Source organism: Natator depressus, chromosome 7, assembly GCF_965152275.1.
Source record: "Natator depressus isolate rNatDep1 chromosome 7, rNatDep2.hap1, whole genome shotgun sequence".
Lineage (NCBI taxonomy): Eukaryota > Metazoa > Chordata > Testudines > Cheloniidae > Natator > Natator depressus.
Genome location: NC_134240.1, coordinates 55,697,985 through 55,716,292, shown reverse-complemented (window position 1 = coordinate 55,716,292; position 18,308 = coordinate 55,697,985). Strand labels below are relative to the sequence as shown.

Genomic DNA, 18,308 nt, shown 5'->3' with positions numbered 1-18,308 from the left:
GCCTGCTTAGGTAGTGTGACTTTGTTGGGGAGCTCACTGTAGCGGCAGGGAGCTGTGCAACCTGAAAATACCCTGATCAAGAGGGGAAGAAATGTAGGTCTTCACCCAAGAGCGGTGATGGATGGAGAGCCAGAAGCCTGAGTGGGTGCCTTGACTGGAGTCCAGAGGGAATGCAGGTGCAGTTGCCCTGAACTATGCCAATATCCTTGGCTGGAGATTTTTGCCCACACCTTTGAGGCACATTTAGACTCAATGCTTTTTGATGATCAAAAAGCCATCACTGGGGGAAAAACTCCACCCACTTGGATGTGTGGCTGGCTCGAAGACTGCCCTGTTGTAAAGGCTGCAGAATTTAGCCACTCATATATGTATGTTGTGATCAGTCTTGTTCAATCCACCTAGGAAGGGAGCCATACCCCTTTCAGGAGTACAAGGGTTTAAGGAAGGCAGCAGCCTGTCTACTAAGTTGTGTACAGTGTAGTGCATTTAGTCCCTGGCTTCCTGGGGAGCAAAGAACAGTTCCATTTGAAAATCTTTAGGGGCTGTCCCTAATTCTGGAGCTATGCGGGTGCGTGGCTGGAGGACTGGCCTAAGGAGAGCAGGGATCAACTCTACTAGCGCGGGGCTCCTAGTGGTGCCCTACCCCGAATAGCCGCCCCATGGCTAGAGCTAGCGCCAGACTCATCTCCCAGCACACGTTTAACGCCTAAACTCCAGCGCGGCCGTTTTCTCCCCCCCGGCGGGCCCAGGGCCGAGCTACACCTGCCGCCTTCTCTTCCAAAGGGTGCAGGCGCTGGGAGACCGTAACATACACCCCTGAGGGCCGCGCCTGGCTCCCCCTGCCTGCCGAGCTAGTGCCCGCGGCGCTGGGGCAGGGGACGGCAGGCGCCACCTCTGCCCCAGCTGGTGCTGCATCCCCGGGGGCCATGACCGCCCCCTAGCGAGGCCCGCGGGCTGGAGGCTCCCAGCGGGGGGCCCGCGGCAGGGCGGTGTGCGGGCGTCCCGGGGCGCGGGCGAGGCCGGGCCGCTCCGCTTGCCAATGGGAGCCGGGCGTGTGGGCTGAGAGGCGGGCTCCGGCTGTGCAGGCCGGCGGGGCTGAAAGGGGCCGGCGTGGGAGGCCAATGCCAGTAATAGCCGCCGCATCGCTGCGCGCCTCCCCGCTACTGCACCTGCCCGGGCCGGGCGGAGGGAGGCGGCCGCGACCCAGCTAGCCCCGCGGCCGCCTTTGGAGGCGCACAGGTGGGTGAGAGGCGCTGAGGACTGGCGTGGGGTTGGGGGGCTGTTCTCCCTCTGGGCCTGTGGCGGGGGGCAGATCCTCCGCCTCTAGTCCCCCCCCCCGGCGGGCCCCGATCGCCCTCTGTCTGGCTCTGCGCTAGTCTCCCGGGGGCCCGAACAGGCTCGTGGGCTCCACCCCGGCCGCAGCAAGGGAGTGCCCCCAGCCCCTCAAAGTGGGGGCCCTGATCCGACCGCCTGGCCAATCGCGGCCCCAGGGCTGGGATCGCCCCGGCTCTGGATGGGACCTCAAAGCGCTCCAGGTGTTGGAGGAGAGGCCCAGCTCCTGGAGCGGGCTGGAGGGTAGAAGCCAGCTCGGAGCACGTGGGCGAGGTGTGAGCTGGATGAGCTACCGCTTGGTGCTGCCGTCTGCTCTAGCTGAATTTGCAAACGGCTCACGCTCCTTAGAGCCTATGTAGAGTAATTCAGTCAGTGGCGTTCCCTGTGTTGGCAGGGGTGCCTTTGGCAGCATTGCCCAGGGAATGACGGGACCTCCACATGCGTGCTGCTACCCTTAGCTGGCAAGCTGTGCTCTTTTGCTGCTGCAGTGAACCAACCAGTACAGTAGCTGGTCCTGTTTTACAAGCCTTAGCCTGGAATCTTACCTGCTGCTGCAGAGGGGCAGAGGCAGCTCCATGTCCGCATCTTCCGCAGCCCCATCCCCTTCCTGTTAGTGCACAGAAAGGGGATTTGGCCTTTCCTTTCATCTGCAAATGTCTCCTCTCCTGATGTTGACTGCCTCCTCTGTCTTACTGAAGATGCTAAAATAAATCTGGGCAAATTCCTGCTGAATAACTTGCTAAACTTGAACCCGTTTTCAGTTTGCAAGTTTTTCTGCAGAGGTGTTGGGAAATTCTCTAATGGGCTAATCAAGATGATCACCAATTTCTTCAATACTTCTGGATGTGAAGTGCCAGGTTTATAATCCAATATATGATTAAAAATGGTCTCACCCTTGGCTGGTTACATAAATAGGCACTCAGGTACTGTGGAGCAGGGTGTGGTTTAAGATCCTAGATGGATAAACTAGGCAGGGTTGTTTCTCTTGTCTGTAGGGACTCCTTGCCTAACTAGCTGTGTGTAAATTTTAGTTGTGAATTTGATTCTAAAATTCACGACCTTTGGCATCGCTTATGAATGTCCCAATGAGACTTTCTTGTGACAAATACCCGTGCACTAAATTTAACATCCTGAAAATTAATAGTAGTAAAAAGTAACCAGAAAAATACTTTTAACATTCAGACCGAAATTTAGCTCGACCCTGAGCCTGCAAAGATTTATGCCTGGGAGTAGTCTCAGGCATAAAGTTTCCTTATGCAGAACAGAATATATATATTCTGTTCTGCATAAGGAAATGACCATATCCGTGACAGTTTTGTGTTTAAAATCTCCCCCTGCTGCTAGGGTAAATCTAGCCTGGCTTTGCTATAGACCTTTGCTGGAGTGGTTTGTGCAGAATGCTACAGGACCATGGGTTCGAGTCTCACCTAAGAATCTCGTAAAGGTAGTGTCGCTGACTGGGTGACTAAGCCAGCTTGGTAAAACGATGGCCTGGACCCAGCGGTGATGAAATCCACCAAAATATAAAAATATTTGTTCAAAAAGTGAACGTGGGTTAGACTTTCCTGCCTGAGAATGTGCTCTGTACGGTATTTTGTCCTGGAGGCTTTTTACTAGAGTTTCCTCTTAGTTCTAGAAGTGCCTGTCTGAAGTGAAATATTAGCCTATTACCTGTTTATACAGCAGAATTACCCATATTGCTTCAGTTTCTGCAAACTCATGATAACCACACTTGTGACTTTCTTAAGGTAGCTGCCACACCACAACCAGCCCAGTAACTGAAGCCTGTTATTAGCAAGCTGCTGAAAGCAGCTGCAGTCACTCTTTCTGGATCAAACTAGGGAGAAGAAGCGAACGCTAATTTCCCACCCAGGTAAGAGCCTCTGGCATCCTTGAGACAAGTCCTCTCTTTCCTTCTGGCTTCAGATGAGCTACAGCTGTGCTGCACCACTCGGCCCATCATTTAAATAAGGAAACCAAAAGGGGAGATATTCCTTCCTGCTCTGGGGAAGAGTTGGAAAGACAGCAGGCTGCAGCAGAGAGAAATGCTTCAATGCCTTTCATCCACACAGAGCACAGAAGGGATTCTTGGTGCTGAGGAACTAGACATTAAAGTGTGTGGGCGGGTGGAATATTTACATCCCAGGCGCCCTGGAGAAAGAAAGGAATGAACTCCCACCTTCCGCATTTAGGAATTCTGCTCTTCTGAAGCCTTTATAGGTAAATGCATTGGGGGGAAACTTTTTGAAGGAGCAGGAAAGCCTACATCTGGTAGGTGAAATATTCTTTTGGGTATATTTGTTAAACCTCGGACAGATCCGGTATATAAAGTCTCTGGAATTACCTCTGTTTGCTATGGAGCCCTCTGGAGAACTAGAGTTGGGAGAGGCTCTTTCCCCAGTGGTACTTTTAGAGGGGTGGGCGTAGGGAATCTTCTTCTAAGAGCTCTCCTCACAGCCAAGTGTCAGAAATGTGAACTCAGCCAACAGGCTTCAATGCCAACAAAGCAATCTGACTGCCCATGCGCTCCCCCTCACTTGGTGAGAACTGGCATGGCCAAATTCTTCCTCGGAATCTGTGCACTGAAACAGAGAAGCCAAAACCTGATTTGAAACCAGCCGGAAAAAAACTTGTTCTGTATCAAAAATCTAAAGGGTCCTTATTTTGCTTTGTAGTTCACTTTTCTGCTTATTCTTGGATAGGCTGTTCCTTTCCTCCATTCTGCTGGTTCAGAGCTGCACTTTAAAAGGTGTAGTAATTTCTAGGCTGACCAAAACAGGTTCTCAATTTGATCATCATTCTGGCATGTATCAGCGGGAGTGTTTGTGAGAAAGAAAGACACGAGAAGTAATTCTTCAGCTCTACTAAGCACTGATAAGGCTTTAGCTGCAGTACTGTGTTCAGTTGTGGGCACCACATTTTGGGAAAGATGGGGACAAATTGGAGAAAGTTCAGAGGAGAGCAATAAAAATTATTATAGGTCTAGAAAACATGACCTATGAGGGAAGGTTGAAAAAATTGGGTTTGTCCAGTCTGGAGAAGAGAAGACTGGGGGCGGGGGGGCAAGTACAGAAAAGGTTGTTATAAAGAGGAGGGAGAAAAATTGTTCTCCTTTTCCACTGAGGACCGGACAAGAAGTAATGGACTTAAATTGCAGCAAGGGAGATTTAGGTTGGACATTAGGAAAAGCTTCCTGTCGGGATAGTTAAGCACTGGAACAAATTACCTAGGGAAGTGGTTGAATCTCCATCAATGGAGGTTTTTAAGAACAGGTTAGACAAACACCTGTCACAAATGGTCTAGAATAGATAACACCTAGTCCTGCCTCAGTGCAGGGGACTCGACCAGATGACCTATTGGGGTCCCTTCCAGTCCTATGATTTTTATGGACTTTTTGGCACTGGGAGAGGTAGGGGGAGGAAGTGTCTCGAATGTAATAATATCTCCTGGTCTAGATTACCTTGTCCCTTTAAATTTTTTAATTGATTCTAGCTAAACCAATAGTAGAATGAAATAAGAGGGTGCAGCCCCCTTTCATGGACACACTGACTGACATCAGTTTCTAAATGAATTAAGATAAATTGGTACAATTTTCCTGTGTAGACAAAGCTTAACGGTCAGAGATGTAATGAATATAGAAAAATAGAGAGGTAAACAAAACCTCCAGGTAATAGTTTACTACGCCCAATAAAAATCTGACCTCTGGGCAACCTCTCCTGCTGCCTTTATCTTTGACACGGCTGGGTTTAATCTTCTACTCTCTGCTGTGGACCCCCGATACTCTGTCTGAGCTGTCTAGTATAAACTTGATGGTCAAGTACACTTTCAGTGCTTCATACAAGACCGATGCTGTATGCTCCAAGTGACACTTCCAATCAGGACTGTAAAACAACAATGATGAGAGATTTCAGAGTAACAGCCATGTTAGTCTGTATTCGCAAAAAGAAAAGGAGTACTTGTGGCACCTTAGAGACTAACCAATTTATTTGAGCATAAGCTTTCGTGAGCTACAGCTCACTTCATCGGATGCGTCCGATGAAGTGAGCTGTAGCTCACGAAAGCTTATGGTTAGTTGGTTAGTCTCTAAGGTGCCACAAGTACTCCTTTTCTTTTTGCGAATGATGAGAGAGATTTTTCTACATGTCCCTGGAGCAACCAATTGATTTGGTGTTGGAATGTTGCTGGCATCCCAGGTATGCCACAAGGCTTAGTCTTGAAGTGGTAAAATTCCATGAAGAGAAAAAGATTGTGACCTGTCATGTATGGGCTCTGTGTCATTGGGGGGGGGGAGGGGAGGGGAGGATTTGTCAATCTGTGGGGCTCAGATTTCACAGCTTGTCATCTTAGGGTATGGGGTTTTGGTTATTATCCTATACACTGAGAAGGGACTTCCTCTTTCATCTTTAACCTTATATAGGGAGGCAGGACAGGCATTGACAGTATTATAGATTCAAAGATTTTACGGCCAGAAGGGACCAAGATGGTTGTCTAGACTGACCTCCTGTGTAACATAGGCCAAAGAATTCGTCCCAGTTACCATAAATGGTGAGCCCTTCATATTACCCATTTTGGCTCGCTCTAACTCATGCTGCTTTTTGTTGCTCTTTTTTCCCCGCAAGCGTTAGCGGGGTGTTTTAGGTGGGTTTTTTTTTCTGTTTCTTGTATAGATTTGTTTTAATTACCTTATTGAAAGCAATCTCTCATGAAATCACAGTGATCTCCTCCTTTTTCCTTGCATTCCCTGTTGGAATCTGTTCCTACTGGCCTATGTGCAGTACAGACCTGGACTGATGCGTTGGGCCCCCCCAATAGGGCCCCCGGTGCTAGCCTCGCTATAGACTGAAAGACGAGGAGGGTGAGGTACTATTTTTTTATTAGAGCAGCTTCCGTTGGTGATAGAGACAAGCTTTCAAGCCACACAGCTCTCCTCCAGGTCTACTGTAATGGTTCTAGTGTGCAGAGTGCAGTACCATCTACTGCCAGTAGGGGACTCCTTGCAGCTCCAATGGCTGCGATACACCTGGCTGCCCCTAGGGGGCGGGCAGCTGCTCCATCAGAAGTCCCTGCAGGCAGCGGGCTCGGAATCCAGGCCGGAGTGGGGTTAATCTGGATTAGCAGAACAAGCTATGGTCCCTCTAGTCTTGCATCTCCAGGGCCAGTGGGATGCTGGAAGGGGGAAGGATGGGACTGAGCTGGTGGGGTGTCTTAGTCTTGTAGAGGGGAGGGGATTGCCTGGGCCGGGTGCGCGTGGGATCCAGGTCTGGAGAGGGCTGGGCAGGGAGAGAGGAGTGGAGGGAAAATAATGGGGTGTGTGGGGTGAACACGACTGGACAGGGAGAAGAGACCTGAACTGGGGAGAAAGTGGCACGTGACCCTTTCCTATATCCTCCCCCTGGCCCTTTGCTATAGAGCATCCCAGCTCGTCAGTCAGAAAAAGGGCTGGGCTCCCTTTCCCACCAGACCCCCCTCCCCTCTGACACCCCTACCCCAGGCTCCCAGCACTGAACTTGTCAAATCTTACCATCCAGCCTGCAGAGTGAGGATTAAGGAGTGGGTACCTGCAGCCATGACCCCAGCTGCGGGGACTGGTTGTCAGGCACTCCGATGCTGCAGTGATGTGCATAGTACAGATAGAAGGGGTTCCATAGACGCAGTTAGTGGGAAGCCTGGCCTAAGACGTGCCTCTTGTTTTGTGCTCTAAGCCTAGTCCCACTCGCACTGTGGGCTGCAGCCAGTTCCCAACCCAAGGCCCATCCTGAGCACATGGGGAGGGGAGAGTTGAGGCAGTTGTGAGGGGGGTGGAAGAGTATCCGTCAGGTGGGAACATATGGGGCCAACTCAGGGAGAAGGAGAGGATTCTGGTAGATCCCATCATGCCTCGCTGAAGGGCTTGTGGAGAGATGGGAGATTCCTGGGTCTGGATGTTGCTCCCCCCATTGCTAGGGATTGATTCCCCCAAAGAGGGGATGCCAGCACCACCAGCAAGGCCCTGGGTCAGCAACAGTCCCCTGCTCTGACATTCGCACCAAAAGCTTATTTATTTGGGTCGCCCCAGAGATCAGGGCTCCCTTGTACTCGGGGCTGTACAAAGCTGTTTGTCCCTGCCTTACAGAGCTATCTCAGGAGACGAGACAGACAAAGGAGTATCAGTGTGTCTAAAAAACCATGTCTTGCATTTCCTTGATTTAAATGGCAACTCACGTCGCTCTAGTCCCCTCCTCAAGTTATACTCCCCCTCTGACCTGTTCTCCCCATACACGCCCTCAGAAAACTCACCCTCTCTCCCAGCCCTCCCTGCATGTTCTCCAAGATGCTTGTCCAGCCCAGGCTCCGCAAGCTCACGTTCACACACCCTCCCCTCTAACCAAACCTCCCTCCCCAACCCCAGTGTCTGCAGAGTCTTCTCAGAAAGTATCCCCAGTGCTTTCGCGTGGCAGGCTGGAAGGAGCCTTGCTCTGGCTTGGCAAAATTGACATGACTCCTTGGCTGACTGATCCTCCTTCTCCTGGTGTTCCATAGGGAAATCGGGGCTCTGGATGGGATGCTGTAGCCCAGTGAGTTGAGGATCAGGTGGCTTCATTTCCTGGGTGAGGGGATGCTGCCCTGTCATTTTGCTGACTGTCATTTGTCCTCTCTTCTGCAGCTCTACCCCAGAGTCTGCAGCGGCCTCTGCCAGGAGAGAAGAGCCCTTTTCGTTCAGTAAGGCACAGGTAAGCGAGGGAGCAGGACGTGGTGTGGGCATCTGTAACTTCTCTAAACGTCTCCTTTCAGTCCCTTGCACAGCTCCGTGGTGCAACCCCCATCCTCTGGCTTTACCGTGTGCCTGTCCAAGCTCCCCTTTAGTATCTGCACCTTCCTCGCTCTGTGGACCTCGTGGGAGCCCCACTCCTGCAATTCCTCCATTCCCAACCTAATCCTTTTCCTTCCCCCTCCTCGAAGCAAACATTTAATTTTCCCCAGTGCGGTCACCACAGCTGTCTCCCCTCCCCTCCCCTCCCCTCTCAAAGCACTTTCCAGAGTGGAGTTGTGATAATTCCCCACCACTTGCATCTGTGTGGCATGGTGCCAGGGAAGGGTCCTGGCAAGCAGCTGCTGAGGCTCTCTGAAATGGACTGTTGTAGTCCTGTGTTGCTGACGGAAGTTGGCCAGGGAACATTGGCATGAGAATTTCCCATCCCCACATCCCCTTCACCTTTCTGGGCTGCATTCCCCTTTCAGCATGCAGCCTTATTAGGTGGCACCAGAGTTGGATGAAGGTTGCATTTAGCAGGGGCTTGTTTGTTTGCCTCTTTTTTTGGGGTGGCGGGGGAGAGAGAGGGGGTTGATCAAGTTAGTGTGTGAGACCTGGGTAAGATCTTCGGCCAACTTCTGCTCTGTCACGACCCTGCAGCTCCACTGATTTCCATGGCGGTTGGTGGGTGTGAATGAGGGCAGGAATCTAAACAATCAAAAATCCCATCTTTTCTATTGTGTTTGCAACATGTCTGAGGGCACGTTCCTCCCAAGCCTCTGCGCTGGATCTGCCTCAGGACAGTCACTTGCTTGTGAACATTCCCAGATAGGGTTCCCTCTCCCAGAACGTAAGCTTTGGCCAAGGCCCCATGTCTTGAGGCACACTGGTTTCCAGTGATGTGGTGATGCCCCTGTGCAGTGGCGCTCTGCAGAACTTTGCTTCCAGTTGGGAATTATGTAGCAATATGAAGGCGTTCCCTGCGGGAGGGGGTGTCTTGGGAATGCTGTATTGCAGCCACGGCTTTGTGTGTCCTCCCACCCCGGCAAGCCCTGTGGGCCCCTTCTGCTGCTCCTACCACAGCTGGCTTTCCCATTCCTCCAGCCAGCTGTACAATCTCCCCCTCTTTTGGTGTTCCAAGGGCCACAGGAGAAGCTGCTACGCGGCTCCTCAGACATTCAAACTGTGCCAAGGCTCAGTCGCCCTGTGAGCAGGCCTGGTCGGGCCACAATCTTGCACCCTCTCTGCTCTCTACAGTCAGGGCTCTCACTGCTTAGTGCTCTCTCCTTCGAGTGCAGCTCCTCTCTGGGAAACGGGCCGAACGCATGTTCGGTCTCAGCCTTGTTCAGTTGAGTCGTAGCGGCCTGGGATCTGAGGGGCGAGCCGAGCGCTTCCCCCATGTGCATCATCACCGGTAATAAAGGAACTGCAGGCCAGACTGTGCTGTCGGCACAGCCTCTGTGAGCCCTCTGTCCTTTCAGCAAGACGTCGCGGACTGGAGCTTTGTAAACAAGCTGGTTGGTACATAAGCCGGGGTAGAATCCAGCTTCCTCGCCGAGCTGCGTTGGCTCTGCCCATGTGTAAACTGCAGTAAAGACTTATCAGACACACCCAGGGAGCTGGTCTGCTGTGAGGGAAAGTGCTGCTTTTCCAGAGCAGCCCCAGGCTTTAAAAAGTAGCCGTGAGGGAAGAGGCAGGGGAAATCCACTTAGGGCCTCTTTGTGGGGAAACTACAGAACACAGAAACAGATGAGGAGGAAGAGAGGGAAATAGTGCATGGAGAAGCCTGAGTCATATTAAACATGTGACCCTACCTGTGGAAAGTCTCCATCAGTAGGTGGTGACCACACAGGGCACCTTCCCTTCTCCACAGCCCACAGAGGAAGTGTCTAGGACCTACAGCACGAGTCGGTCAGTAACTGCCCATTTCTCTCTCTGCAGCAACGGAGATGAGGCTGCCACCGCACCCTGTTGCTGTCCTCCTCATGGTGGCCACTTTCAGTCTGGACTGTTGCCATGGTGCCAAGGTGCTGGTGATGCCCACCATCGTCTTTGACAGCCACCTCCGGGTCTTCATGCGGGTGGCAGAGGCACTGAACGACCGGGGTCACAACGCCACGCTTCTCCTCCATGAGGGTCGGGAATCTGAGCCCTTCCTGCCAGGCCTCCGAGTGCAAACATACAGGGGGATCTTCAGCATGGAGAGTGCGGATGCCTGGGTGCAGGAGAAGATAAAGCGTGTCTTCCAGGGGAAGAAAACCTCCCTGGAGATCTTCTCCTTCCTGGAAAAGTATTTAGAAAACTGTGATCTAGTGCTGGGGGATGCAGCCCTCCTGCAGCAGCTCCGGGGTGAGGGCTTTGACTTGTTCTTGGTAGACCCCAACGAGATGTGTGGCTTCATTCTGGCCCACCTCCTTGGCATCAAATACGCGGTGATCTCCACTGGCTTCTGGTACCCAGCTGAGATCGGCGCCACTTCCCCTGTCGCCTATGTCCCCGAGTTCAACTCCCTGATGACGGACAGGATGGGGCTGGTGGGCCGGACTTGGAATCTCCTAGTCTACATGATCACTCGCATCGCCACCAAGCTGGTCATCCTGCCCAAGTTCGACCGCCTCATGCAGAAACATGGGGTGGAGCCGCAGAAGTCCATGCTGGAGCTTGTCTATGGGACCAGCCTCTTCTTCCTGTGCAACGATGTGGTGTTAGACTTTCCCAGGCCCACGCTCCCCCATGTCATTTTCACTGGGGGAATCCTCGCTGAGCCTGAAAAGCCCCTTCCCGTGGTAAGTACAGGAGGAGGGGCTGCTTACAGGGGCTGCTGGCTTTAGAGTTCTGAGGTTAACTTTTCTGGTGCTGGCCAGGGCGTCTACGGGCTGTGATCAGAGATCAGTCCAAGGTGTCTCTTCCCTTGAGGAACCTGATCAGCACCGGTGAGCTTCACAAATTGTGCAACAGGCCATGAAACCTGTATGGTAACTCTATGCAGTTCACAAGTGTGTGTATTGGGGTTGAGGGGGAGGTGGGATGCAGTTTTGGGTCCCCCATCCCATGTCGGGAACCTGTAATGCTGCCTCCATCCGACAATGCTGGGGAGTTCTGCACTGGCAATGATAGTACCTATACCGACCTGGGAAAAGCCCAATATTGACTTCTTCTGGGCTCTGAACTGAGCAGTCTCCTCTCTGTTGTCCTATTGCTTTACCAGTCTTTGAAGCCTCCCCAGGTTTTCCTTTTAATCCTTTTCCCTCAATCCTCCCAGCCTCCATAAGTGACCTTTTTCTAAAAAAAAAAAAAAAAAACATTGCACAGGCTCCCTGCTCATTCTCGCTCTGATCCCACATTGAATCTGTTCCATTTACAAGTTAAAAGAAGTTTCTCCCCTCCCACAGCTGCCAGCCCCGCAAATAGTGGGGACGCAGTGACAGATGATGGATCACTCAAAATTTCCCTGTTCTGTTCATTCCCTCTGAAGCATCTGTCACCAGCCACCATCGGAAGACAGGATGCTGGGCTAGGTGGGCTATGGGTCTGACCCAGTATGGCTGTTCCTATGTAGCATCACCAGTACTAGATTCTGAAGGCCAGACTTTGCTCCTCAGTTTCCCCTGTGCTAATCCTGTTCTCTTCCGTGGGGTTGTACAGATGTGACACTTCCCTGCAATTGGAATTGAGCGTCAGGAGCCCTGTCTACACTAGAGCTCCCATAGCTGCTACCACTGGTGGAGCTCTGCTACTTGGAGGAGTGCTGGAAGTGTTCAGCGAGAACAGGCTAAGGTGGCCTGGCTTGCCAGGGGGGTCCCCACACCCAGTCAATGGATTGAAACTGAGACAAAATGCCAGTCTCAGATGACAGGCTTGGTTAAGATTGTGGATAAATATCCATGAAATTATGAGTGGTAGAATGTTAGGTGCAACACTCTTTTTAAATTGAGAACTTTGGAATAAAGGTTCCACTTGACTCTGCCCCTGTGGGTAATCACCCTTCCTCATAGTGCCTGAGTAACATAGGGAGGCTGCAGATACAGTTCGGAACACCCCACGTATATATCAGAGGGTGGATGAGACCTGGGGCCAATCCTGCGAGGTGCTGAGCCAAATCCAGCAAAGCACTAAAGCACATGCTTACCTTTAAATGTGAGTTGTCCGGTTGCCTTGCATGGGATTACTGGTGTACTTAAGCATCCTATTCTGGATCAGCCATATGCCCAGCATCTTGCAGGACTTGACCTGTAGTGGAATACTGGCTGTGAGATGCTGTGCTCAAAGGGTTAAGAGGTGAGATGGTTGGTTCAGCTGTTTGCATCTGGGTTGTAAGATGCTAGGGCTGGGGAGAGAAGGTCATTTGGTGGGAGGGATAGCTCAGTGGTTTGAGCATTGGCCTGCTTAAACCCAGGGTTGTGAGTTCAATCCTTGAGGGGACCATTTAGGGATCTGGAGCAAAAATTGGGGATTGGTCCTGCTTTGAGCAGGGGGTTGGACTAGATGATCTCCTGAGGTCCCTTCCAATCCTGATATTCTATGATTTATAGATCTGCATGTAGATTAAGCTATTTCCATTTTGAACTGGGGCCCAAACCCTGATGACCCAGTATGGAAGCAATCCCAGTAGCTCCGGTTCTTTATATCCTTATTGTATTTAAGGTAGCTGAGAGTTTGTGGTCTGTGCTGGAAATGTGGATTAGTATTTGTGTTAAAGGATATTCTTGGTGAGTGGGTGGCATTGATACAAGGTTGGCTGCGTTTCCAGAGAGAGCTTTAATGATGAAATTCCTGAACTTCTGATGTTGGGTTTTTATTATAATAATGTGGGTAATTTATCTATTTACAGGACTTATAGCTACTTCTTAAATACCCAGAATTTCCTGTTTCTTTAAAAATGTAGGTTTTACAGACAGTTGCACCTCCAGAAGAAAACCTTTCCTGACATTCAGGAGAATCTCCAATCATTTAATTTAATCTCTGACCTTCTTGCTGACAGAATGACCCACGCTGTCAAGAAAGGGTTAAAACCCAACCAGCACTTGTCAGGGGTCTTAAAGGGTCAGATACTATATGAGAACAATTCTGGAATAGACCTTTTCACCTGCTGACACATCATACTCTGACAGTAGGCCTTTTTGAGGGCAAATGATGAAGCTGTTCCCCCCCCCCCGAATCTTCCCTCACCCCCCCCCTTTTTTTTTTGAAAACTGGAAGGGGGGGGAATTTCCCCCTTACATCTTAGGCAAGGCCTTGTCAATATTTGTTTTAAGGACGTTGGAGATTAGAGTGAGATTTTTCAAAGGTGTTTGATGGGAATTGGACATCCCCTACCTTGAGGTAGTTTTGAAAACCTTCCCCTGAAATCCTCCTAATTTAGGAGAAGAGCCATGGGAAACCTGAGGAGGCAAGGAGGTGGAGATAAGAATTGGGATCAGTCCAAATCAGTCTGATAAGGGAAAAATGGTTCCCTATGTTTGCTACTGCAGCTTCATAATGAGCCAGCTGGCTAAATTCCCTTTGTTAAAGTGAGTCAGGAGTGTGTGCATATGTGTCTGCACACAGAGCCTTTTGGCAGCCTGGAAAACCTACCTACACCCAGGAGTGCTGGGACAATTTTTGTAGTGGGGGTGCCAATGATGAAAATAATGTATTTGGTGTTTGTTATTACAACGTCAAGCCAGGGGTGCGGCAGCACCTGTAGTTCCAGCCCCACTGCCTGCACTTAGTAACTGGGGCCCAGATCCTCAAAATCAGTGGAGGCTAGGAGACTAAATACCTTTTAAGCTGGGGTTCTCAAACTGGGGGTTGGGACCCCTCAGGGGGTCACGAGGTTATTACATGGGGGGTTGCAAGCTGTCCGCCTCCACCCCAAACCCCACTTTGCATCCAGCATTTATAATGGTGTTAAATAGATTTAAAAGTGTTTTCAATTTATAAGGGGGGTCGCACTCAGAGGCTTGCTATTTGAAAGGGGTCGCCAATACAAAAGTTTGAGAGCCGCTGCTTTTGAGGATCTGGGCCTGAAGGACTAAATCAATTAGTCAGCGGTAGGTACTAAAGACAAGGTTGGACGCTTCCCATCCGCAAAATCCTAATGAGACCTTGAGATCTGCAGCCACTGCCAGCTGCTGGGAGAGAGGCGTTGCTGGGATTTCTGTCAGGTGCTGTCCCTAGATGCTGCTTCAGGGGCTCCTTTCATATCTGCATCTGGCTAGTGAGTCCTTTCTGATGCTGGGATGGAGAAGGTGCCCAGTTCACCTCACATCCCTTCCAGACCTGCCTGGTTTCTAGAAGAAGACACGTCTCCACTCCTATCCGGGCCTGGGCCTGTATTTTTGGGGTCCTCCTCACCAGTTAGTGACCCCAGTCCCCGCTCCTGCTGCTCGGAGCTTTCCAAAGCAGTATAATGAAACTGGCTTTCTTGATAGTTTCCAACACCGGCAGAGAGGCTGACCAGAGCCCAGGTAACTTTGCTCTTGCCTGGCAAAGCTATGATCCGAAAACACAGCTGTTTTCTAGAACCGTTTGCCGGCTCAGTGAGACCACCTTGTGCGGGGTTCGGTGGGGGAAGGCGTTCTTTATAGCCAGATCGTGTCCATGAAAACTGAAGTTCTACAGGTACTGATGGGTGACGCTTCCCCCTCTGAAGGGAGGGCTTTCCCATGGTGGTGGTGAGGTGTCTGAGCCCTCTGGAGGATAGGCTGTGAGGCACAGCCGTATATGTTCACCTGCAGGGCCTGCGCCTCTGGGTGGAAGCTGCGGATGCCGGTGTTGTCGTTGTCTCCTTTGGCATTGGGATCCGAGCACTCCCGAGCAACTTGGTGGAGAAGATGGCTGGGGCATTTGCACGCCTTCCACAGAGGGTTGTGTGGAGGTGAGGGGGCATCTTTCTCTCAGGATATAGTTTGGTGGGGATTGGGGCTTCCAGGGGTGATTCCAGCTCAGTCTGTTTTCTCTTGGTTTCCCTTCTCTGTTTTTTCTGGCAGATACTTTGGTCAGAAGCCAAATAACCTGGGTGAGAATACGCTGATGATGGAGTGGCTGCCCCAGAATGACCTGCTAGGTAAGACGGAGAGAAATACCATAATTCAGAGTTTTGCTCACAACCAGAGCAAAGAAAATGCCACTGTAGTGTGTGTCATCCAGAGCACCTCTGATCAGAAGGCAATCGCTTCCTTGTCTAGTGCAACCAACCTCCGCCACTTCTGGTCCTTCAGGTTCTAACCAGCTCACTGTCATGGCAGAAGATGGTGGGGTCCTTCAGGGTTCCACACCCTCCTTCTATCCCAAAGATATGCCCTGTTTCTCCCAAACCTGTACGGGTACAGCAAGTGTTTGTATGGAGAGACTGGGGCATCTGCAGGGGGGTCACCGTTGTATGGGCAAACTGGGGCATCTGCAGGGGGGTCACCATCTCTTGCTTCTCTGTAGGTCACCCCAATGTGAAAGCCTTCGTCAGCCACTGTGGGATGAATGGCATATTTGAGGCAATTTATCACGGAGTGCCAGTTGTGGGGTTCCCTTTCTATGGGGACCAGTTTGACATCATGACAAGAGTTCAGGCAAAAGGGATGGGGATTCTCATGGACTGGAGCCGAGTAAGTGAAGAGGACCTTTACCAGGCCATAGTCACCGTTCTCTCTAAGCCCAGGTGAGGCTCTCTGAGTGATGGAGCTGTTGGGTTAAATGGGAGCAGATGAACAGTTGGATGCATCCTCCTTTTGGGATCCCATAACAATTGGCTCAAGCAGTGGTTCCGCCAGGTGCGTCGCTCACTTGCCTGGACACTCCAGTGCCTTCTGAGCTTTAAGACTGATGCTGGCAGCAGCCAAAACCACAGGTCTGCCCGTCTTTACGGTGAAGGGGAAACTGATCTGGTTTTGTTTGGGTTTCCCTTGGAATGGTCCCTGAGATGCTGCTGGTCAAAACTCTTCCCCTTTCAATAGCAGCATGTTATCGGGTCCACCGAAGTCCTCACCTTGCAATCTGCTTGGTCATGCCCAAACTATCTTTATGCAGAGACCAGTAAACACAGGCAGTGCTAAGGCTTGTATGTACAAGATACAATTCTTCACCTGCTTTTTAAGATCCTTGGGCCAGCGAGTGACTTCTGGGTGATACTGGCTAGAATGCTCCTGAGAGGACCTGGCAGGATCCTGTGTTTGAAGTGCTGTCACATGGCCCGCTCCCTTAAATTACTACGTACTCTCAACTGCTGTTGACGTCAGGGTGCTTGGCACTATGCGGGATCAGGCCCAGAGTCAGAAAAGGGCCTCTGCCACCTGCCTGCTCCCACTAGGGTGTGAGAATCCAGCCGGGTCCTTCGAGCCCCTGACAGTGATGCCTGTTACCAAGATCCCATCACTAGAATTTAGCTAGAATTTTCACCCCGCTCATGATGTGTGAGGCAGAACAGACTCTGGCTGGCATGGCCTTAGCTGCATCGGCTCTGCAGGGCTAACAGGAGTAAAACTATCAGTGACGGTGATTGTAAGAACCTGGGGAACAGATCTAGAGCCTGCTCATGAGAGGTGGGAATTGAGGCTGCTTGGTTCCTTGTAGGCTTCGGGCCCGTCATGAGTCAGAAGGGGCTGTTCTACCCAGAGAAGTGACTGTGAAATAACAGTGGGTGACCTTTTTTACTTTTTTTGCTTCCTGTCTTGCAGCTACAATAAAGCAGCCAAGCAGATCTCGGCCCTGCACCGAGACACGCCTATGCACGCTCTGAACCGCACGGTGTACTGGCTGGAGTACATCCTCCGCCACGACGGGGCGCCGTACCTTCGCCCAGCCGTCTACGACCTCTCCTTCTACGAGTACTTCTGCCTGGATATCCTTGCTCTCTTCCTTCTCTGTCTGGCTGGCACTGCCTATGCTCTGTCCAAAGCCATTGTGTGGTACCGTGGAAAGAGTGCCAGTTCCGTGCATCTGAATGGCAACTGTCTGAATGGCCATCTCACAGAAGGGAAGAAAGTGCAGTAGTGCACGGTGTGCTCAGGGCGCGAAACAGACTCCAGTGCGAGCACGCACACCGCCCAGGCACACGCAGAGACTCAAGCTTGTCCGTCAGTCTGATTGCTGCTGTCGTGGCTGGGAAGAGGGGGAAAGAGCGGTGCAAAGGCCCGTGTGTGCCTCTGTGTACAGCACACGTGGGTGGGGACATGGATTGAGGCATGGGTGGATGCATTTGGCCAGGACTGTGGGGGCATTGAGGCGGGGCATAAGTGGGTAGGTTTCCGGGGAGGAACATGGGGTTGCTCCCTTTTTTATTCACAATGGTTTAGATGCTGGTGTTACCCTTCTGGCTTGCTAGGGTCTGCGGTGAGGCATAGGGGGCAGGAGTGGCGCTTTGTCTGGGGCAGTCACCATTTCTCCCTTGCTCCATTAGCGAGGCCCTGGGAACTCAGGACTCCTTTGGGCACAGTGGGGCAGCCGACTTGGGGTAGGGGAGGGCACCCTAAAGGTTGTTTAAAAATCAGTCTTTGTTTTAAATTTCTTGGGCAGAGGTTCTGGCTGCTTCCCTTGGTGCTCTGTGCTCTAGGCTGTGTTTGTGCTAACTTATTTTTTAATAAACTGTCTTCTTTCCTCTGAGCAGTGGTGTTTGGTCTGTGTGAGGAGCGCCTCCTTCGAGGCAGAGGCAGCTGTAGCTTTAGTGGGGCCTTACTCAAAGCCAGCTCGATTGGGGCTCTCGCCTGATGCTGTACAAGCCCCTGCCGCCTCCCCACACGTCTCTGTACGTGCTACTGCACTCCTCAGCCAAGTCTTCCCTCCCTGCCATGCTACACACTCCTCTGCTGGGTTTTCAGGCAACACCCCCATCCTCCCCTATTTGTGAGGCCTCATGGTCTGTGGGGACAGTCATGCACCCTCCACATGGGGATGACTGAGGAAGAATGCAGAGCAGAGAGATGGAGGCAGGAGCTCCAGTCTGCAGGGGAGAGGAGAATCGTGAGAGAGAGCGGCTAGCTCAGTACGGCTCGAGGGCCAGCCCAGCGGCCTTAAAACCAGCGCTCTTTAAAGGCAACAATACGCTTCATAAAGAAAACCAAGCCTCAGATGTGACTGGGCCTGCCCGCTCCCCACCCTGAGGGCGTGGTATGGAGAAGACGCCAAGGACCAAGTGCCTGTGAAATTGGGAGCCAAGCCCAGGCTGTGCTCTAGTTTTATAATCCACCTGCAGCTGTATGGAAAATGCACTTGGCGATGCCTTGGAACGAGCATGAATGTTTCTGCGCTGGCAGCTTGGCCAAGGCTGTCACGG

At 51.6% G+C, this 18,308-nt stretch overlaps 1 protein-coding gene across 1 annotated transcript; it reads left to right on the top strand.

Moving 5' to 3' along the window:
- Positions 1-1,205: 1,205 nt before the first annotated feature.
- On the top strand, positions 1,206-17,465 carry LOC141990829 (2-hydroxyacylsphingosine 1-beta-galactosyltransferase-like). The gene is made up of 8 exons (XM_074958535.1): positions 1,206-1,239; positions 3,085-3,205; positions 7,976-8,042; positions 10,004-10,848; positions 14,782-14,921; positions 15,034-15,110; positions 15,479-15,698; positions 16,714-17,465. Exons 4-8 carry the CDS (start codon positions 10,012-10,014, stop codon positions 17,027-17,029), a joined length of 1,590 nt encoding a protein of 529 aa, XP_074814636.1. The 5' UTR covers positions 1,206-1,239; positions 3,085-3,205; positions 7,976-8,042; positions 10,004-10,011; the 3' UTR covers positions 17,030-17,465.
- Positions 17,466-18,308: the final 843 nt, after the last annotated feature.

Coding starts and splice junctions, on each gene's coding strand:
- LOC141990829 (XM_074958535.1), top strand. CDS start 10,012: ATGAGGCTGCCACCGCACCCTGTTGCTGTCCTCCTCATGGTGGCCACT. Junction 10,849..14,781: donor CTGAAAAGCCCCTTCCCGTG/GTAAGTACAGGA, acceptor GTTCACCTGCAG/GGCCTGCGCCTCTGGGTGGA. Junction 14,922..15,033: donor CCACAGAGGGTTGTGTGGAG/GTGAGGGGGCAT, acceptor TTTTTCTGGCAG/ATACTTTGGTCAGAAGCCAA.